This window comes from Oreochromis aureus, linkage group 15 (genome assembly GCF_013358895.1).
Source record: "Oreochromis aureus strain Israel breed Guangdong linkage group 15, ZZ_aureus, whole genome shotgun sequence".
NCBI classification, from domain to species: domain Eukaryota; kingdom Metazoa; phylum Chordata; class Actinopteri; order Cichliformes; family Cichlidae; genus Oreochromis; species Oreochromis aureus.
The window spans coordinates 30,148,757-30,167,022 of NC_052956.1; the positions used below are offsets into that span (position 1 = coordinate 30,148,757).

At 41.8% G+C, this 18,266-nt stretch overlaps 2 protein-coding genes across 4 annotated transcripts in view; both read right to left on the minus strand.

Annotated features, from left to right (window-relative positions):
• Positions 1 to 1,096: 1,096 nt before the first annotated feature.
• LOC116317254 (probable G-protein coupled receptor 139) lies at positions 1,097 to 3,829 on the minus strand. Its single transcript, XM_031735958.2, has 3 exons — positions 3,759 to 3,829; positions 3,288 to 3,387; positions 1,097 to 2,242 (listed from the first exon to the last, which is right to left on the minus strand). The coding sequence occupies exons 2-3, from the start codon at positions 3,364 to 3,366 to the stop codon at positions 1,233 to 1,235; spliced, it is 1,089 nt and encodes a 362-aa protein (XP_031591818.1). The 5' UTR covers positions 3,367 to 3,387; positions 3,759 to 3,829; the 3' UTR covers positions 1,097 to 1,232.
• Positions 3,830 to 7,919: 4,090 nt separating this feature from the next.
• fynb (FYN proto-oncogene, Src family tyrosine kinase b) overlaps positions 7,920 to 18,266 on the minus strand; it is a 79,610-nt gene continuing 69,263 nt past the window's right edge. For all 3 annotated transcript variants that reach the window (XM_031735956.2, XM_031735954.2, XM_031735955.2), the window contains exons 11-13: positions 17,009 to 17,162; positions 11,489 to 11,620; positions 7,920 to 9,470 (exon numbers count right to left, since the gene is read on the minus strand). In XM_031735956.2, coding sequence (XP_031591816.1) covers positions 9,262 to 9,470; positions 11,489 to 11,620; positions 17,009 to 17,162 — 495 coding nt within the window. In that variant the 3' untranslated portion in view covers positions 7,920 to 9,261. The remainder of the gene's footprint in view (positions 9,471 to 11,488; positions 11,621 to 17,008; positions 17,163 to 18,266) is intronic.

An 18,266-nucleotide genomic window follows, 5' to 3' on the forward strand; every position in this document is an offset into this window, starting at 1 on the left:
AGTTATTAGAATGCAGAACACACACAAAGAGCACCTGTCAATCAATAAAATTGATTTAACTTCTGCCAACAAACTAAATTTCCACATCGCCTTTATTAAGGTAAAGGCCAGTTTTAAAGTTTCAGAGCTCTACTGTGAACGATAGGCAGAATTCATAGGAATAATTTTGTATGGAAAAAGATCATATGACACAGCAAAGAAAGGCCCCCTCAACACAGAAAGTTGCAGAAATTATAGTGTGATATCTCTCATCTCTGACTGGGGTTTTAGGTTTTGTCAAGTCAGCTTATACAAAGAAAGCCTGGTTTATTTCCTTTGTAGTACACCCTTCAGTTGTACAGAAGGTTGATTTTAAAACAACAAGAGTGCCCAAAATCAACCTTCTGGGTTAATAATGTAACTTTATTAACCATTGACTGTTGGTGACGATGTTAGTAGATGTACTTTATATGTTGGCATCACAGACAGTAAAAAACATAGACGTAGGACCCCGGTTGGAAAAATTCAGACAATATGCAGTTCCTTAAACCTGCCTTCTGTCTGAAGTCCACCTGTTGACGATAGCTGTGAATGCAAAAGGACTCCCAGTCCCATAGAAGTCCATGGAAAAATGGCTTTCTGATTTAGCAGGAAAGCGTTTTGAGAGATTAAGTTTATGGGCTCAATCACTCATTTTGGGTCATATTGAATACAAAATTAATTTTTTAAATCTCAGTCATAACATGTTTCAGAAATAGAGGCTTATCTGTGGCATTAATTCACAAAATATCTGTTTATCTGTTGGATTCATCATTTTGAGACATATGTATAACTTCATAGCAATCAAGAAATTGTTGAGGTGTTTCAGAGTGGGACATCCATCTGTCCAATTTGGGCTTTTGCTGCAATCTAATATTGTTGTATATAGCGAGAGCCATGACACCAACATAGCTATTTTAATCTTTCTTTCAAGTCCTTGCACTTCATTTGACATTTTGACACCTTTTCAGAATTCGTCCCAAGTATCTGTTTTTGCAATATATTCTGTTAAACAAGTTTTTCATATACACCATCTGGATATAGGCTGATACTGTTCTACCTGTGTAAACCAACCAAACACATCATTCTGGCTTAGGTTAATATTGAATTTGATGAGTTTCCGGAGATACAGCCTATAAAATAGGTAAGTGTACCTTGATTCATGGCTTTTGTGTTAAAACTAGTTTAAAGAAGAACCTTCTATCTAGTTCTTTCTATTCTGTAGGTTTTAAACTTGTTAGCACCACAGACACAGGGTTGCTGGATGATGAAGCCTTATGATCCACCACTGAAAAAACTTTCATGGTAGTATTTGTGAGGACAGAGCCCAGTTCAAGTGCCTTCTCATTACAAGTCAGTACCTGGACCAGCTCTTGCCGGAAGCGGCGACTGACCATGCAGTAGAGTAGGAAGTTTGTGGTGGAGTTCAGGTTCTGCAGCATGTTAGCAATGTCTCCGGCAACGTTGATTGGAATGCTGTAGTCATTTCTATTAAAATTCTCATTATTGTACTTGGTCCTCAAGATGCAATACGTGACAAAACGAGGAAGGCTAAGCACAACAAAAGCCACAGAGACGGTTCCCAGCAGGAGAATGGTCCTCCTCAACATGCCCCTCGTGCTTTTACCCTGCATGACGCGACACTCCTCTTTAGTGAAGAGCTTACTGGCGTTGCACAAATGGTACCCAATGAGGTAATTGAAAATGATAACCAACACAATCGGAATTCCTCCTGAGAGGAATGTAGTTATCCACACTATAACAGTAGTGTAGGTCTCATTGCGGTATCGACATCTGGGCAATGTGATGTTCTCTCCATTCACTGTGAGGTTCACAGGTGTGACAATATTGATCCAAGCCAGAGGCACAGAGACCAGGTGGGATACCAGCACAATAGCTATGCAGGTAAGTTTAGTGACCCTAGTTTGGGACAAATGCTGTTTGACAGCCGTGCTGCGGAGGACCAAGTAACGCTCGATGGTGAACACCACCACAATCCAAGAGGAGCTGTAGAGTGATCCATACTGCAAAAATCCCAGAATGCTACACCACGGGTAAGAGTGCCAGAAGGGCTGCAGGGTCCAGAAGGTGAGAGTTAAGTCAATAAGAATTACCCACACCAAGTAGAAGATGTCAGCAATAGCTAGACAACTGAGGTAGATGATGGCTGTGCTGGACATCCCACAATTACGGAAACAGATCATGTAGAATGTGAAGAGGTTTCCTAGAACAAAAGACAGGAACACAGGCCAACACTCATTTATTGATCATTTGGTCAAAGATAAAAGCTAAAGCTAAGGATGCATATGATATTTTACACATCCACAAGTAGCAAAATTAATCTGATATCCAGTTTTCACATGTTTTTAACTTATGTTTTGTCTCCATAAACGCTATTCAGGAACTATTTAGGAAACTTGGATTTGGTAGCTAGCATACATCAGCTAGCTAATGTTGTTGGTAACAGAGTAGCTGTGTCCAAGTTCAGAGGCTACATCCTCCTGAAGCTGCATTTGTAGGCCGATTACATCACAATGGCGTGACGAAGGCTTGAAGACTCCGACAAATGCGACCGACAAATGCATCCTCCTTTTCCCAAAATTTGAAGGCTGGGTCAGGTGTATCCTTCATGGTCCAATCTACCCCAGAATTCACAGCACAAAGGCCGGGTCCTCTGAAAGTTGCAGCCTCTGAATTTGGACACAGCTGAATACTCCTAAAACCTCCTCTCTAGAGGTTTTAGGAGTATTGCTGACTCCTAAAACCTCTAGAGAGGATAATTGTTTTTGATATTCTTACTTTCAGAGATATCTTATTAAAAATCAATAGGTAGGCTATGTATCAAGATAACTTGATAAAAAAACAAAACAAAACAAAAAACTACATTCTGTTTAAAGTGTAGAAAAGGTTTTTAGGTTAGCTTGGCATACAAGACTGCTATAAAACTGCTAGCCTTGCTGGATTGAAATAAATCAATAATAGTTATCTTAAAACTATTTATTTATGTTCAAAGATAGCCTAATGTTTGACACATTTCTGTTACAATGCAGATAGGACTTTTGAAACAATATTATTAAACCTAGTTGTTCTTTATTAATTAGCATAACCTGAATGCTAAGTATAGCGAAATATGCAATGTCACATTTCTATTTCTACTTAGTATATATGAAAAACATATTAAAACATCTTTAACCTCTAATCTTGTGCATTGTTATATTTTGATGTCCATTATTCCTGATAGATCGTGGAAAGCCAAACGCAATACAAACCTGGAATGCCGATGACACAAAGTAAAGGGTAGTAGATCTTCTGGATAGTAACAAAGACGGATAAAGTGGCTCCCTCCATTGTTTGCTCACATGCTAATACCTGCAATAAAACCACTGGATGTACAGTAAGACAAATAATGTTCAGGGTGTTGCATTGTGCAGCTTTTTAAGACCTACTTGGAAAATTTTAGGTGTAACTGTTAGGATGACATATTGTACATGATGACAACTGTTGAGTTTAAGGTGCTAAAAATAGATTTACATTTTGTAAGCTACTTTGTTGTAAAATAACTCTACATGAAAGCTGGCCCTGTGTTACATGAGAGACGTTAGGGATCCACTGTAATCTTGATGACATACAGAACCATACATATAGCTTTATTCTTTCATCGTTTTTACCTTTTTAGAAGTTTCAAAACTCTGTATGAATATAGCAGTCCTTACTATTAAAGTGAATTAAATTAGACTTACCTAGTTTCTGCAGGATCTGATTGCTGTGCTCCTTTTAGCTGTAAAGTTGCCACATAAAGGGGAGTTTTTCCACAGAGATGCATCCCAGCTGGTTATGATTCCACAAAGACAATTCTATTGATAATATGAAGGAGAGATGGTGAGGCAGCTCCACCTGCTGCTCCAATAAGGCTTTGGGAGGGGGGAGTCACACCACCTGACATACTGTTGAAGGGAATTTTCCTACACAGTGGAAGCTCATTTCTGGCAGCACTTATATAACACACCTTTACAGACCAAATTAGGTTACTGACATGACCCCCCTCCCACTTGTGTTCTATGTGTTTTGAATGAAAAAGCTTCAAGCTAGAAAAATAGACAGAATTTATTTCTTCCTCACTCTGCAGGTTTGTGAAACCTTTTCATTGGACAGCTCCACTGAAATAGCAAGCAACTTAAAAAAACCAGTCCAGACGTTTTTCTTTCCAAGCTCCTTAGACTACGATGACCTGGATGACACACACACATTTACATCTCCTTTTTTGTCCTAATCCTTGCTTTTTGGAACATAACTTTTCCTTTGAGTTCCTTTGAGTATGTTGTCTCTCTAATTTTGAAAAACTTGAGAATACACACTTTAGGACATTATTGTGTGCTTTGCATATTACCACTGCAGTGCTGAGCTCAACTAAATTGCAAAATTTCAAGGCAGATTTTTCTTTTTTTTTAAAAAATGCGCCTCCCTCCTTTCGAATGTAGTATTGATTCTGCAGCTGGTGTCTGTCTAAAATGGTAGGTTGCACATTGATGGAACATCAAAGCTGCTCCCATTCCTCACTGGCAGCATTGACTTTTTAAGCTCTAAACTCTCGCAAAGTAAAATTAGCAAATTATTTTGGATGGCGGTGCTGCTCAACTTTAATTCCACTCACAAACAATCATACATTCAACCCACCATTATGTTATACAACACTGCGCAGGCTTCCTTCTGCCAATGCATCCTGTGACTGGGGTGGACAAACACTAGACTCTTCAGCTCATATATTCTGGAACTGCTCAAACATGTTTTGGACTAAGAGATTTCAGACCTTTTCAGAACTTCTAGCACAATTTTTGGGTAAAAGCATCCACACTAGAATTGTCAAATGATCAGTACACATTGGTCCGGTTATGTTACTCCAACAGCTGGAGAAGATTAAATTCTCACTGAGAGAAAATGTGAACCCTTTATTATTTTAACAAATCAAAATCTTTATCTGACCCGACATCTGTTTTTCCCCATTTTTCATTTCTGATAAGAAATGTTATAATATTTCTGTCCATATGTACCAAAAAACAAAACAAAAAACTAACAATAAGAAATGTATCAATTAAGTGAATTAGGCATTATTAATGTAACTAATTCTGTTTATTTTTCAACTTTATAATGACAGGGTAATGGAGTGTGTCAGTGGGCGGCAGGCAGGGGTTAAAACGGGATTTGGCAGGTGGGGAAACCCTAAGATCAGGTGTAGCTGTGTCATGGTCCCTGTGCCTCTTCGACTGGCTCATGTTGGCCACAGGTTTGTTCTGTTTTCTCTCTTGCTTGCCTGGGCAGAGCTCATTGTAGGCTCTCGCTCTTGGCCTACGCACCTGCGGTGATTACAACACCTGTTGCCGATCAGCTGGCGTTCCCTTTGCCTATTTAACGCTGCGGCACGGAGCAGTCGGCGCTGGAACGTTGAACCTCTCGTGTTCGTGCTCTCAGCTCTCCTTCTAAAAAGACTCTCTTGGTGTTATTTGGCGTGTTGAATGTAATCGAGCTCTCTGCGTTTAGTCTCCCCTTACCTGTGATCCCTGAGTGTGTCGGCATAAGTGGAAATTGGAGCGAGAGTGGCAGAGGAGAAGTGAGTGGGCGTGAGAAGAGGAGTGGCGGAGTTTGACTGAGTGAAGAGCGAGCGTGGATTCCCTCCCCCCATCCCCTGGAACCCTGGACCCCTGCCCCACTCACTGTATATAAAAAATCACTGTGGTTTCAGTCGTGTCAATAAATTGTCACGTTTTTTTTGCTTGCCAGAACGCTGCCTGCGCTTGAATCCATCTGTTAGCCATGACAAGCTGTACAGTGTGATTAAAATAATTACTTAGAAATAAGTCACATAACTTGTTTTATAAGGCTGTGATCAGGTGAGATGTGGTGCTACTCTAAAACTGCTTATTTGTGAATTTAGCCAATTAAATTCAACAAGATTTAAACAGATGTTTCGGAAGCTGTATGGCTGATTTATTTATTTTTTCAAAAAGTTAGCAAATCTCTTTACTGTACTCATACTAGCTGTCCTCTTCTGCCTTCAAATCCTACTGATCAATAAATCAAACAGCGGTGTACAAACAAAATGCTTTAGCTGAGTTTGGAAAATTAGCTGTCATGGAAAAGAAGGGATACCTTTCACATAGAAGACATATTGATTAGTCAAACATAGGCGCAATAATCATTAATGACCGTTAATGGTAGTGTTACCAGTTGGTGAGCCAGAGACCTGCACTTTCCTTGTTGGAACACTGACTTTAATCCTACTTGACTTTTGAATGTGTCCCTGCTGCAACACACCTGAATAAAATTATTAGGTCATTAGCAAGACCATAGAACTTGACTGCATGCTGAGGTGGCAACCCCTAACCCTACTCAAGCACATTTAAAGAAATGTAAGTATATGTAAGTTTTTGAAAAAAAATCTACTTCTAAAAGTACTTTTATTGCACCATGTTTATTCACTCATGAGCTGCTGTAACATAAATCAAATGGCGGAATTGCCACCTCAGCATGCAGTCAGGCTCTATAGATCTTTCTAATGACCTAATGAGTTTATTCAGGTCACGTGTGTTGCAGCAGGGACACATTCAAAAGTTTAAGGACCCCATCCCTCAAGGACTGGAGTTTGACACCTGTGACCTAGGGGAAGCATGTATAATGCAAACAGAACTGGTCCTACACGGAACCCTGTGGAACTCCAATATTAACCTTAGTGTGTGAATAAGACTCCCTATTTACATGAACAAACTGGAGTCTATTGGAGAGGGATATGATTCAAATCAGTGCGGCGCAGTACCTTTAATACCTGCGGCCTGCTCTAATCTCTGTAATAAAATATGGTCAACAGTATCGAACGGTACACCGAAGTCTAGGAGGACAAGCAAAGAGATAGGTCTATTTGTCACAGGTCATAAGAAGATAATTTTTAACCTTCTGAGTGATGAGTTCCTAAACCTGACTGAAACTCTTTAAATAAACCATTCCTCTGTTGCTGCTTTACAACAATTCTTCAAAGAATTATTGAGATAAAAGGAAGGTTGGAGACTGGCCTACAATTGGCTAAGACAGCTGGATCAAATCTTTTTAAGTAATGGTTTAATTACTGCCAGCTTAAAGCCCTGTAGGGGTACATATTAATGGTACATAGCCCATTAATAGAGACAGACTTATCATATTTAAGATTGACACATTATTTAATGGTAGGACTTCTTTGAGCAGTCTTGTAGGAATGGAATCTGACAGACAGACTGGTTTGAAGTGATTACTGAAGTTATTCACTGCGTACCATCCAGAATCGTACGCAGTGAAGATGTAACACTATTAACCTGAAAATCAGCCATAGAGCAGAGCAGCTACCTAAACTAAACTCCCACGGTGTTGGCACATTTCATTGAAAAGGGATAACAGCGGGCGAATTATATCCTTAAACTTAGCTACAGCAATTTCAGAAAGACATCTACAGTAATGTAATGTATTTGCTACTGCCGTGTAATCCATGTTTTTAAGAAATTAGCAGACAAACGAGGGATTTCAGGGAATACTTTGAAATCTTTAGTTTTTATAGTATATGTCACAACAAGATCCAGAATAAGATTCCTCCTCCTGCTCTGCTGGTGTTAGCAACAGCAGCCTCCTGTGACAGTGAGGGCTTGTTACCAGTTGTGCTGGTACTAACATGTCAGTTAATTTGTCACATTGTGCTGCATCTATTTTTAGTTTCTTTTTCTCTCTTTTCAGCTCCACCTTTTGACCACTTCAAGTTGTGTGAGTGCACAGGGAAAGTAGGTGAGGGCCTGGTTGCTCTGTGAGCATGCAGTTTCTCTTGGTTTCTCAGGTGGATGCACACATACATTTAAAACAGTGGCATTGGTCATAATAAGTGTCTTGGAAAGAGTGTAAAATGTTTATTGGTCTTTTCTGAGTTCCAAACGCCAAATCACTGAATTAACAAAACAAGTCATGTTAATAAAAAATGGAAATGCAAGATACAAAGGAGAGAAGTTAGCGACACTTAAAACCCATTTAGCTGTACAACTGAAAAATGAGGATTTACCAATGGCTGTGAAACCATCTGCATTAAGACCAGACCAGACCAGAGCTGATTTCAATTCATTTTCAATGCGTTTCACATTCAGACTTCTGTCACATGAACTGGTCCAGAGCGCAACTGATCATATAGTCCAAATGTCTCTCGAAGGATCACCTAAAAGGGTTAAATAAAAACTTAAACATAAAAGAAGAAAGAAGCAGCTCAGGAGGTAAGATGGTCCTGGTTCAGGTGCAGCCTGTTGATCCTGCAGGCTCGGGTGGAGGACGTGCAGGAGGAAAAATCCCACGATCTGTTTCAAAATGAAGATTCTCAATCAAAGACATTTATACTCTTAAATGAAAATCTTTCTTTTCTCCCAGCTACAAAATAACACACCAGTGGTATAAAGACAGAAACATTTCCACCCAAATGGCAATGAGGGATATGTCAAAATCCTTGTACGTTGCTGTGATTTACAAAAATGTGGCAGATCGTTTGTAAAAGAACCTGCAGCAGCAGCAGCCTAACTAGAAGCTTTTCTGACGGGAAGGCAAAAAAAAAGAAGAAAAAAGAGGTGGACTGTGTCATGCTCACCAGGAGAAACTTTTTGCAATAACACGTGTAACTGAAAAGTAGAGAATAAAGCGATGAATTCTCTTTAATAGGAAATGAGAAAAAAATATAGAGCTTTCCAATTCAATCTCTAGAAAATAATAGAGAAGCTACAGTATAATACACATACAGATTAACTGTGCCTGCTCAGGTACTTGACTTCCTTTTATCATTATTATTACTTTTGTGCAGAAGAAAATAAAATCTGAAACGGAAGCAGACAAACTAAAACAAGCTTTTCTTATTTACATTGAATACAAGGAACTGCATTAGCACAACCCCCAGTTAACACCGTCCATCAGCTTTGTTAACTATGGCATTTACAGAGTTCAGACGCTAGGGGGTGTGTCGGAGACTGAGGGCGGTGTCGTCAGGGAGTTTGTATTGGAACCCAAGTTGAGCTGAGGAAGCTGTACACATCCCTAACATAAAAAGGCCAGGCTGAAAAGGATCCAGAGTTTTTTTGTTTTTGTTTTGTTTTTTATATAGCACTGCTGTAGCCATTCGTGTCCAGGCCTCGAGCTGATCCCGAGAGAGAGAGAGACAGAGAGAGAAAGCAAGAACAGGGTGTGGGGGGTGGTAGCGGTGGGTTAGAGGTTGTCCCCGGGCTGGTACTGAGGCTCGGTGGCTGTGAAGTAGTCTTCCAAGAAGGCTTGCAAGTACTCAAAGGTGGGCCGCTCCTCTGCGTCCTTCTTCCAGCACTGTAGCATCAGCTCGTGCAGCGAAATGGGGCAGTCCTGTGGGCACGGCATCCTGTAGCCCCGCTCCACCTGCTCCAGCACCTCTCGGTTGTTCATACCTGAAAATTAAATGCAGGAAGCAGGTGAGAAAGAGCGCTCGGGAGCTCTGCGTGGGATCAATTCAAAAAATCAGTTCTTAACGTGCTGAATCTGCAAAGGCTGTTTAATGAAGATCTGTTTAATTAAAACCTCTACACTGAAGAAGTGGGTACGGAAAGCAAAATCTACAAAATAATGTTACTAAAGTTTTGAAATAAACATGGCCTAGTCTGAACATGTCATGCATTGTCGGTCTTAAGTGCTGCTCAGTAACATTCAATATTCATTATTTACTGGCACTTATGCTTATGTTGGTTGTTGCTTTGGTCTCCCTACTGTGTTCTTCTCTTTTTGCTTATTTTTTTCAGCAGGTGATCAAACAGACACACAGCGGTGGATGGAAGCAGCTACAAAGTTTGCTTTTCTTCACGTTGGAGGTTGTTAATCAGGTGCTTTGATGAAGGATTCCTACCGCCTTTTTCTCAGTAAAGATTTGAATGTTGATTACAGGAATGGAGCTGGATGTTCTGGATGCTAGAAAACCCCTTTTTTAACTCCACCTGAGCTCACCATCTCTTTAATCTCTTTAATCTCATCTCTTCGCTCTTTGTAATCCCTCATTTTGTAATCAAGTTATTCGAGTTACTCAATGGATTGTTGCAGCCTTATATTGACCAATACAGAACAATGGGAACTGCACTTTGGTCTACCAGGTGTGTTTTTAAAGTGCTATATAAATAAATGATGATGATGATGATGAATGGGAAAGGACAAGGAACTTGTAGAGTTATACAAGTTGGGAAGGTCTTCTGGAGCCATTTCTAAACAAGTGCTGATTCAGGTCATCAGTTGAAACAACTGTACTCAAGTAAAAGTTATTCTGATGGGAGAACATTGGTTAAGTTGTTTAGGAACAACTAACAACTAATGGCCACAATGACGAGAGATATTATTATAGTAGTAAAGATGAGGCAAAGGTGAACTCTGTAACAATGTCAAGCATGGTGGTGGTAGCGTCATGCTCTTGGGATGTTGTGCTGCTAGAGGCTAGTGGCTAGTGGTACATTGCACGAAATGAACGGAATAATGGAGGCAGGACTACCTCCAAATTCTCCAAATTCATGGCAAAGTAACAGCCAGAAAGTTGAAACTGTGTTCTAACACAGAGGCCTTCCCAACACACCAACCTCATGCCTATTAAAATTTGTGGACTATGCTTCATGCCAACCTACTTAAATGAACAGTCAAATATCCAGTCTGAATTATGCTAGAAGCTTGTTGTTGGCTCCCAGAAGCGTTGAAGTGAAACTTGCCACGAGACATTTAACCAAATTTTACTGATGTTGTATAATTTTGACCGTGTTGAGATCAGAGAAAATTCAATATAAATTCAAAAGATGTCTTTTCCCTTCTTAAAAACAGCTGAATTCTAAGGGGTCTCTTTCCAGATGATCTGAGAAACCTTCCAGTTTTTAACTGAATCTGGCAATAATCTTCATCTCAAGTGTCTCCTGGGTAGGACAGTTCTCTTTCTTGAGTCCACTTTTCTGCTATCGTGTCCACTACCTTATAAAGCTGTTAAGATGCTGCTTTTCCCTCAGCTCACTTGCAAAGCTAACCTTCCTCACCTTCTCTCTACAGCAGAACCAGCCCACCAGTACCATCTGGTCAAACATGTGTTGCCCCTCCCTGCATGGAGCTGTATTGAGAGTACACCCCAGCCTCTCCCACTCTATTTCTTTTTCTTTCTGTGTAAAATGTATCTTGTCCCACAGGGCAGCAGAAGTAATTAAGGGTTAGCTCATATTCTGGCAGGGAAATGAAGGTTACCCAAGCGTAAAGGAACCTTTTAATCCCATAAACAGCAGCAGGAGCTGCCTGTTGTGATAGCTGTGTGTACTTTGGTAACTGCTCAGTGTTTCGCAGTTCCCCCTTATCGAGCCCCTTAATCAGTGTAGACTGAGCGGCTCAAGGTGAAAGCAGCTGAGCGAGCCGAGCTTAGCTTCTACTGCACCGTTTGACCCTTCCCCTTCCTTACCTGGGTAAGGCACCCGACCCTTGGTGACCAGCTCCGTCAGCAGGATGCCGAACGACCACACGTCTGACTTGATGGTAAACTTCCCGTACAACGCGGCCTCTGGGGCGGTCCACTTGATGGGAAACTTTGCACCTGAAGGAGAGCAGTGAGACCACATTAGCATTAACGAGGAGAGCAAGTCTGCACTTCAGGTTCATTCAGTTTAACATGATCCTTTTTTCTGTTATACTGGGCCTTCACAGTCCCTTGTCATCTTAAACTAGCTTGATGAATTTATCTTAAAAAAAAAATCTCTCTCTCTCTCTCTCTCTATCGTATATGTGGTGGTCTTTCTCTGTTAAGTTAGAGCTTTCACCATGCTGGCAGGGTGGACAATGCAGAAAAATGTACAGAAAAATTTACAGATACCAGCAGTACAGCTTGTAAAAAAAATTACAGGATAAAAAGGAATATTGACATTTTCTCTTAGGTTCCCCTTCACCCCCTGTCATTGATTGTAACTGATTAAACTTTAAAAGTGCTTCCTGGGAAAAGTCAGGAAGGAAATTAGAGACCAGAGGTTAAACATCAGAAGTCTAACTTTTAAAAATGAAGTGAAGCATCTAGCAGAGAGCAAAGAACATGTGTGCAACAAAATGACTTCATTTGTCACAGGGAGGAAAGAAATTACAACATAATGACAGTATCTGCTGAACACATAGAAATGGCATGAACAGCTGCTGTGAGCTTCAACTAACCAGCTGGGAGATGACGATATTTACAGTATGCTGACTGCTGACACGTACGTTTGTTATAAACGGTAAGACTCCGGTAAGAGCGGGGGGGGGGAGGGGGGGGCTCTGTATTTACGTGCATGAAAGCTGGTGCAACAACGGGACAATTCTAAACACTGCTCCCCGAACCTTGAGTACATGTCAGTAAGATGCCGGCCTTTTTTTCTACCGAGAGAGCTAACAGTAGTGATCATCACGGCTGTGTACATTCCACCCGATGCCAACGTAAACACGGCGCTCTCTATCCTGCTGAACACCATTAACGAACAGCAGCGGGCCCACCCGGACGGTGTTCACATAATTGCAGGTGACTTTAATAAGGCCAACATAAAGACTGTACTCCCAAAGTTCTATCAGCATGTCAAATGTCCCACCAGAGGAGAAAACACTCTAGATCATGTTTACTCCAACATCAAGCATGCATATAGAGCCATACCCCTCCCCCACCTCAGTCAGTCCGACCACCTCTCCCTCCTGCTCTCCCCAGCCTACACCCCCCTCAGACGCAGTGCCAGGCCCACCACAAAGACTGTTACAACCTGGCCTGAAAATGCTCTCTCCAAACTACAGGACTGCTTGACAGAGACAGACTGGGACATATTTGAACACCAGGACCTGGAAACTTTCACAGGATCAGTACTGGACTACATCAAGTTCTGTACTGCAAATGTGACTGTGGTCAAAAGCATTCGGGTTTTCCCAAACCAAAAACCCTGGATGACCAGCGAGGTCCGCTCACTCCTCAAAGCCCGCGATGCCGCCTTCAGGTCAGGTGACAGAGCTCTGTACAGGGCTGCTCGAGCTGACCTGAAAAGGGGGATTAAAAAAGCCAAGTCAGACCACAAAAGAAACACTGAGTCCCACCTGTCCAGCAACAACACACGGGAGGTGTGGCAGGGAATGCAAGACATCATCAACCACAGAGGCAGCACCGCGAAAACAGAAAACCTGAGTGTACAGCTGGCAGAGGAAATAAACAGCTTCTTCGCCCGCTTTGAAACACCACAACAGCAGCACTCATCTGCCTCAGCCCTGCTCCCATCCTCATCCTCACCCTCACCTGGTTCCTGCACTGCTCCACTCACTGTAACGGAGCACGATGTCAGACGTGTGCTCCTAGCAGTGGACCCCAGGAAGGCGGCCGGTCCAGACGGAGTACCTGGCAAGGTACTAAGAGCATGCGCACACCAGCTCACCCTCATCTTCACCAGACTCTTCAACCCCTCACTGGATCAGGCAGCCATCCCATCCTGTCTAAAATCAGCCACAATCATCCCAGTGCCGAAGAAGTCTCCCATCTCCAGCCTGAATGATTACCACCCTGTGGCCCTCACACCGGTAATCATGAAATGCTTTGAGAGACTAGTCCTTCAGCACATCAAGGATTACCTCCCCCCAGAATTCGACTGCCACCAGTTTGCATACCGCAGCCCTCCACGCTGTGCTGAGTCACCTAGAGCAACGGCAGAGCTACGTCCGAATGCTCTTCGTGGACTACAGCTCAGCCTTTAATACAATCATCCCGGACAACCTCATCACCAAACTGGTCACTCTTGGCCTCCCTCCTCTCACATGTGCCTGGATAAAGGACTTTCTCACAAACCGGCCCCAGACTGTAAGACTCGGCCCTCATCTCTCCTCCACTTGCACACTGAGGAGCACCAGCTCCCCACAGGGCTGTGTGCTGAGCCCCCTCCTATATTCTCTCTACACCCACGACTGCAGTTCGACCCACAACAACACTCTCATCATCAAGTTTGCTGATGACACCACGGTAGTCGGACTCATCTCAAAGGGAGACGACGCAGCACTACAGAGAGGAAGTCCTGAAGCTGGCAGCCTGGTGTTCAGAAAACAACCTGACACTGAACACTAAGAAAACCAAAGAGCTCATTGTTGACTTCAGGAGACACAGCACTGACTTAGCCCCCAATTACATCAACGGGGAGTGTGTGGAGAGGGTCCACACCTTCCGGTTCCTTGGTGTCCTTATCTCTGCTGACATCTCCTGGACAGACAACATCTCAGCAGTCGTCAAGAAGGCCCAACAGCGGCTGCACTTCCTGAGAGTCCTCAGGATGTACAAGCTGAACTCCAACCTGCTGCTGATCTTCTACCGCTTGTCCATTGAGAGCCTGCTAACCTACTGCATCACGGTATGGTACGGCAGCTGCACCAAGGCGGATAGAGTGAGGCTTCAGAGTGTGGTCAAGACAGCACAAAAGATCATCGGCTGCCCTCTCCCCTCCCTGATGGACATTTATTCCTCGCGCTACCTCAGCAGAGCAGCAAACATTATCAAGGACAGCTCCCACCCTGATTTCAACATGTTCAGCCTGCTTCCCTCAGGGAAGCGCTACAGGTGCATCAGCACAAAAACCCACAGACTCAAAAACAGTTTCTTCCCCAAAGCCATAACCACCCTGAACTCACACATACACCGATAACACAGCCCCCCCCCCCAATTTTCTTTTTCTTCCCACTTCCTCTATGGACCACCACTGTGCAATACCAATTCTATGTGCAATAACCCAACTGTATATACACAACACTATTTATTACATATTACTTTTTTTTTTTTAAACCGGCTTGTATATTTGTACATTTTATATAAATATATCTTTTTCCCTCTGTTAATACTGTCCATATGTATATAGCGCTGCAGAACTGTACCCCCTCCCCCAGCATGTTTGCACTGAGTAGGAGATGCTCTGTATCTCATTGTACAACTGTATAGTGACAATAAAGGCATTCTATTCTATTCTATTCTATATATAGAATAGAATATAATTAATAATCTATAATTCTGCATGAAACTGTCTTTCTGGACATTTAAAGTTCAAATGTGGAAGAAAATGTTTCTTTGTTGAATTAAAAGGATTAAACTGAAAAATGACTTTATGAGGTCACAGTGACATCTGACAAATATATTCTCAGTTCATCGTTGAGTGCAGATTTTCAGCTTTAATTCAAGAGGTTTAACTGACAAACACTTCCATAACCAGGCGAGGGTTGTTTCCCTTTTATTTCATGACAAATGAAACTTAGATTATATCTGAAGCTGATTCAAAGTGTTGAACTTTAGAAGCTGCAAAATCAACAATCTGATTGGTTTTAAACACAGGACACTTTTGAGGAGGCAGGTGTATCACTGCTAAAGTCTGCAATCAAGAAATGTCTCCATGAATGTAAATACGGGTGGTTTACAACACTGTGCAAACCACTAATGCACTCAAGAACAGAAAATATGAAGAGAGAAAGAGCTTCTGAATATGTGATTGTGTTACAGAGTGTTATGGCATGTATGGCCTTATGTTATACTTGTGGTATCAATTTGAAAATCTTATGTTGCTTCTTTCTGGAGTAATTATCTTACTATATTGTTATTTATTAGGCAAATCACAGACTGAAACAACTAATGCAGTGTTTTAGTTTTTGGTGTCTCAGATTCAGTTTCTTACGAATGATCTTCAGTCTTAGTTTGCTTACTGTTCAGATTTTCACCTTTGTGTATTCCCTCAGTGTTTCCTGGCTTTTCCGTCTGTGTCAGATTGCCTATGTTTAGTTTAGCTCTGTGTCTGTGTGCACCTCACTCCTTGTTTGATTTTGGTAGCATCTGTCTCTTGTGTACTGTGTTTAGATTTACTTCCCGCAGCTGTGTCTCATTCCCCATTAGCCCTTGGACATTTTGTCTTGAGTGTATTTAAAGCCTTGTTTCTTTGTACGAAGGCGTTCACAGCTTTGAATTTAGTCTCTTCCCCTGTAATCACCACTGTGTGCTTCTTGTTGGCTGTCAGTTTTCTTGTGAATACTCGGCTGTGGTGTTTTCCTTGTGTTCACTATTGAGCACGAGTGATGAATTTTATAGTGAATTTCAATTTTTACATCCTAATTTGAGCCAGCACACAGAAATGAATTAAGCATAGCATTTTCATGTTCAGGATTGTAAGTAAATACCTGTATTTACTTTGTCATCTTAACCATAAAATTGGATTAACTATTACAGTTAATTACCAGCACTGTTAATTTAGGGCAGCAGTGGCATAAACCACACATTAAGTGATGGTTTAATAAATGTGGCAACACCAGTCTTTCAATCATTTCTGTGAACTCTTAGACAGAATAAAACTGTATATTCTTGACCCTTTATATAATTTTAACTGTATGTTGGTTTCAGAAAAATCTATTATTGGTGGTGGAGGCGTTGACCCTGAGACAGACTGGCGATTTGTCCAGGTTGTACCCCATCTCTCGCCTACAGTAGCTGGAATAGGCTCCACTTCGTCCATGACCCTGAACTGGGTAAGCGGATGACAATGGATTGATGGATGAAATGACAATTAGATCAGAAAAAGCTCTGTGGATATTTATTTATACTTCCAGAATGTACAAATATGTCTTCTCCAAATCAGGGAACAGCTAACACAGCCTGATATCTGAATATCTCAAAGGCTTCAAGGGTCAATAGTGAAGTAACATGATGTCCAGTTTAAAATCTCTCTGTGTCTCTGAGGCAGGGAGTATCTTCCCTCAATGTCTGTGTTAATGAGAAAAATATTTGGAGCTGACTGGTTGTGTTGGCTAGTCATTTTCTTGTGGGTGTAATGCAAAGCTTGCAACCCCCAGAGAGAATTTCCTCCATGATCTAATGCAGTCAGGCAGCATGTGAGTTTGTGTGAGTGGGAGCATTAAGTATGTGCATTTAACATCGTGTCTGAGTAAGTTGGGAAGGAGTTAGAAGTCCTACCTTGCCGAGCCGTGTATTCGTTGTCTTCGATGAGCCTTGCCAGGCCAAAGTCGGCGATCTTGCACACCAGGTTGTCGCCGACCAGGATGTTGGCAGAGCGTAGGTCTCTGTGGATGTAGTTCATCCTCTCGATGTAGGCCATACCTGCTGCCACCTTGGGAACAGCACAGAAGGCAACAATAGCTAAAGAAATTTCTGTCTCAATTGTGAGTTGCTCTCACTTCATGAGAATAAATTTAATAGCATCTATATCTATTTATCTATATCTATATCTGTGCTGATGGTAGGTAAAGCTTGTGTTTTGATAGGGCAGCCCTCAGTAAGATATGTCATTGCAGTTTGGATTGGTTTGATTCAACTTCTCTCTTGATGACTCTCTTTTTGCTAAAGATTTGGGTAAAATAAAATAAAATTGACAATGGAGGCCCTCAGGTTATCTCTTAATGAAGTCCTCTAATCGCATGATTAGCGCAATCATAAAGTTGCTGTTTTGAAGTGTAGAATCATATTTTATAAAGAAAAAAAAACCTGTAGAATTACTGGCACAAGTTCTGGGGTTGAAAAAGTAAGCCAATGCAGAAGTGCAGTTTCTGGAGTGGCCACTAGAAGCGGACTCCAAAAGCCTTTAGTTGTTCTAAAATGCTGCAGCAAGAATCCTAACAGAGAATACTAGAGAGAGTGTATTTCTCCTGTACTGGCTTCTCTTCATTGGATCCCTTTTAAATCCAGAATCTATTTTAAATTTCTTCTAATCACATATAATGTCTTGAATAATCAGGCCCCATCTTAGCTTAAAAGACTTCATAGTACCGCATCACCCCATTAGAGCACTTCACTCTCAGACTGCAGGCTTACTTTTGTTCCTAGAGTATTTAAAAGTAGAATGGGACTCCAGGCCCCTCTTCTGTGGAACCAGCTTCCAGTTTGGATTCGGGAGACAGACACTATCTCTACTTTTAAGATTAGGCTTCAAACTTTCCTTTTTGATAAAGCATATAGTTGGGCTGGATCAGGTGACCCTGAATCCTCCCTTAGTTGTGCTGCAATAGGTGTAGGCTGCTGGGGGATCCCATGATGGATTAAGTATTTCTTCTTCAGTCACCTTTTTCACTCACTATGTGTTAATAGACCTCTCTGCATTTAATAATAAGTTATTACTAATCTCTGGCTCTCTTCCACAGCATGTCTTTTGTCTTGTCCCACCCACCCTCCACCCCCAACCGGGCACGGCAGATGGCCGCCCCTCCCTGAGCCTGGT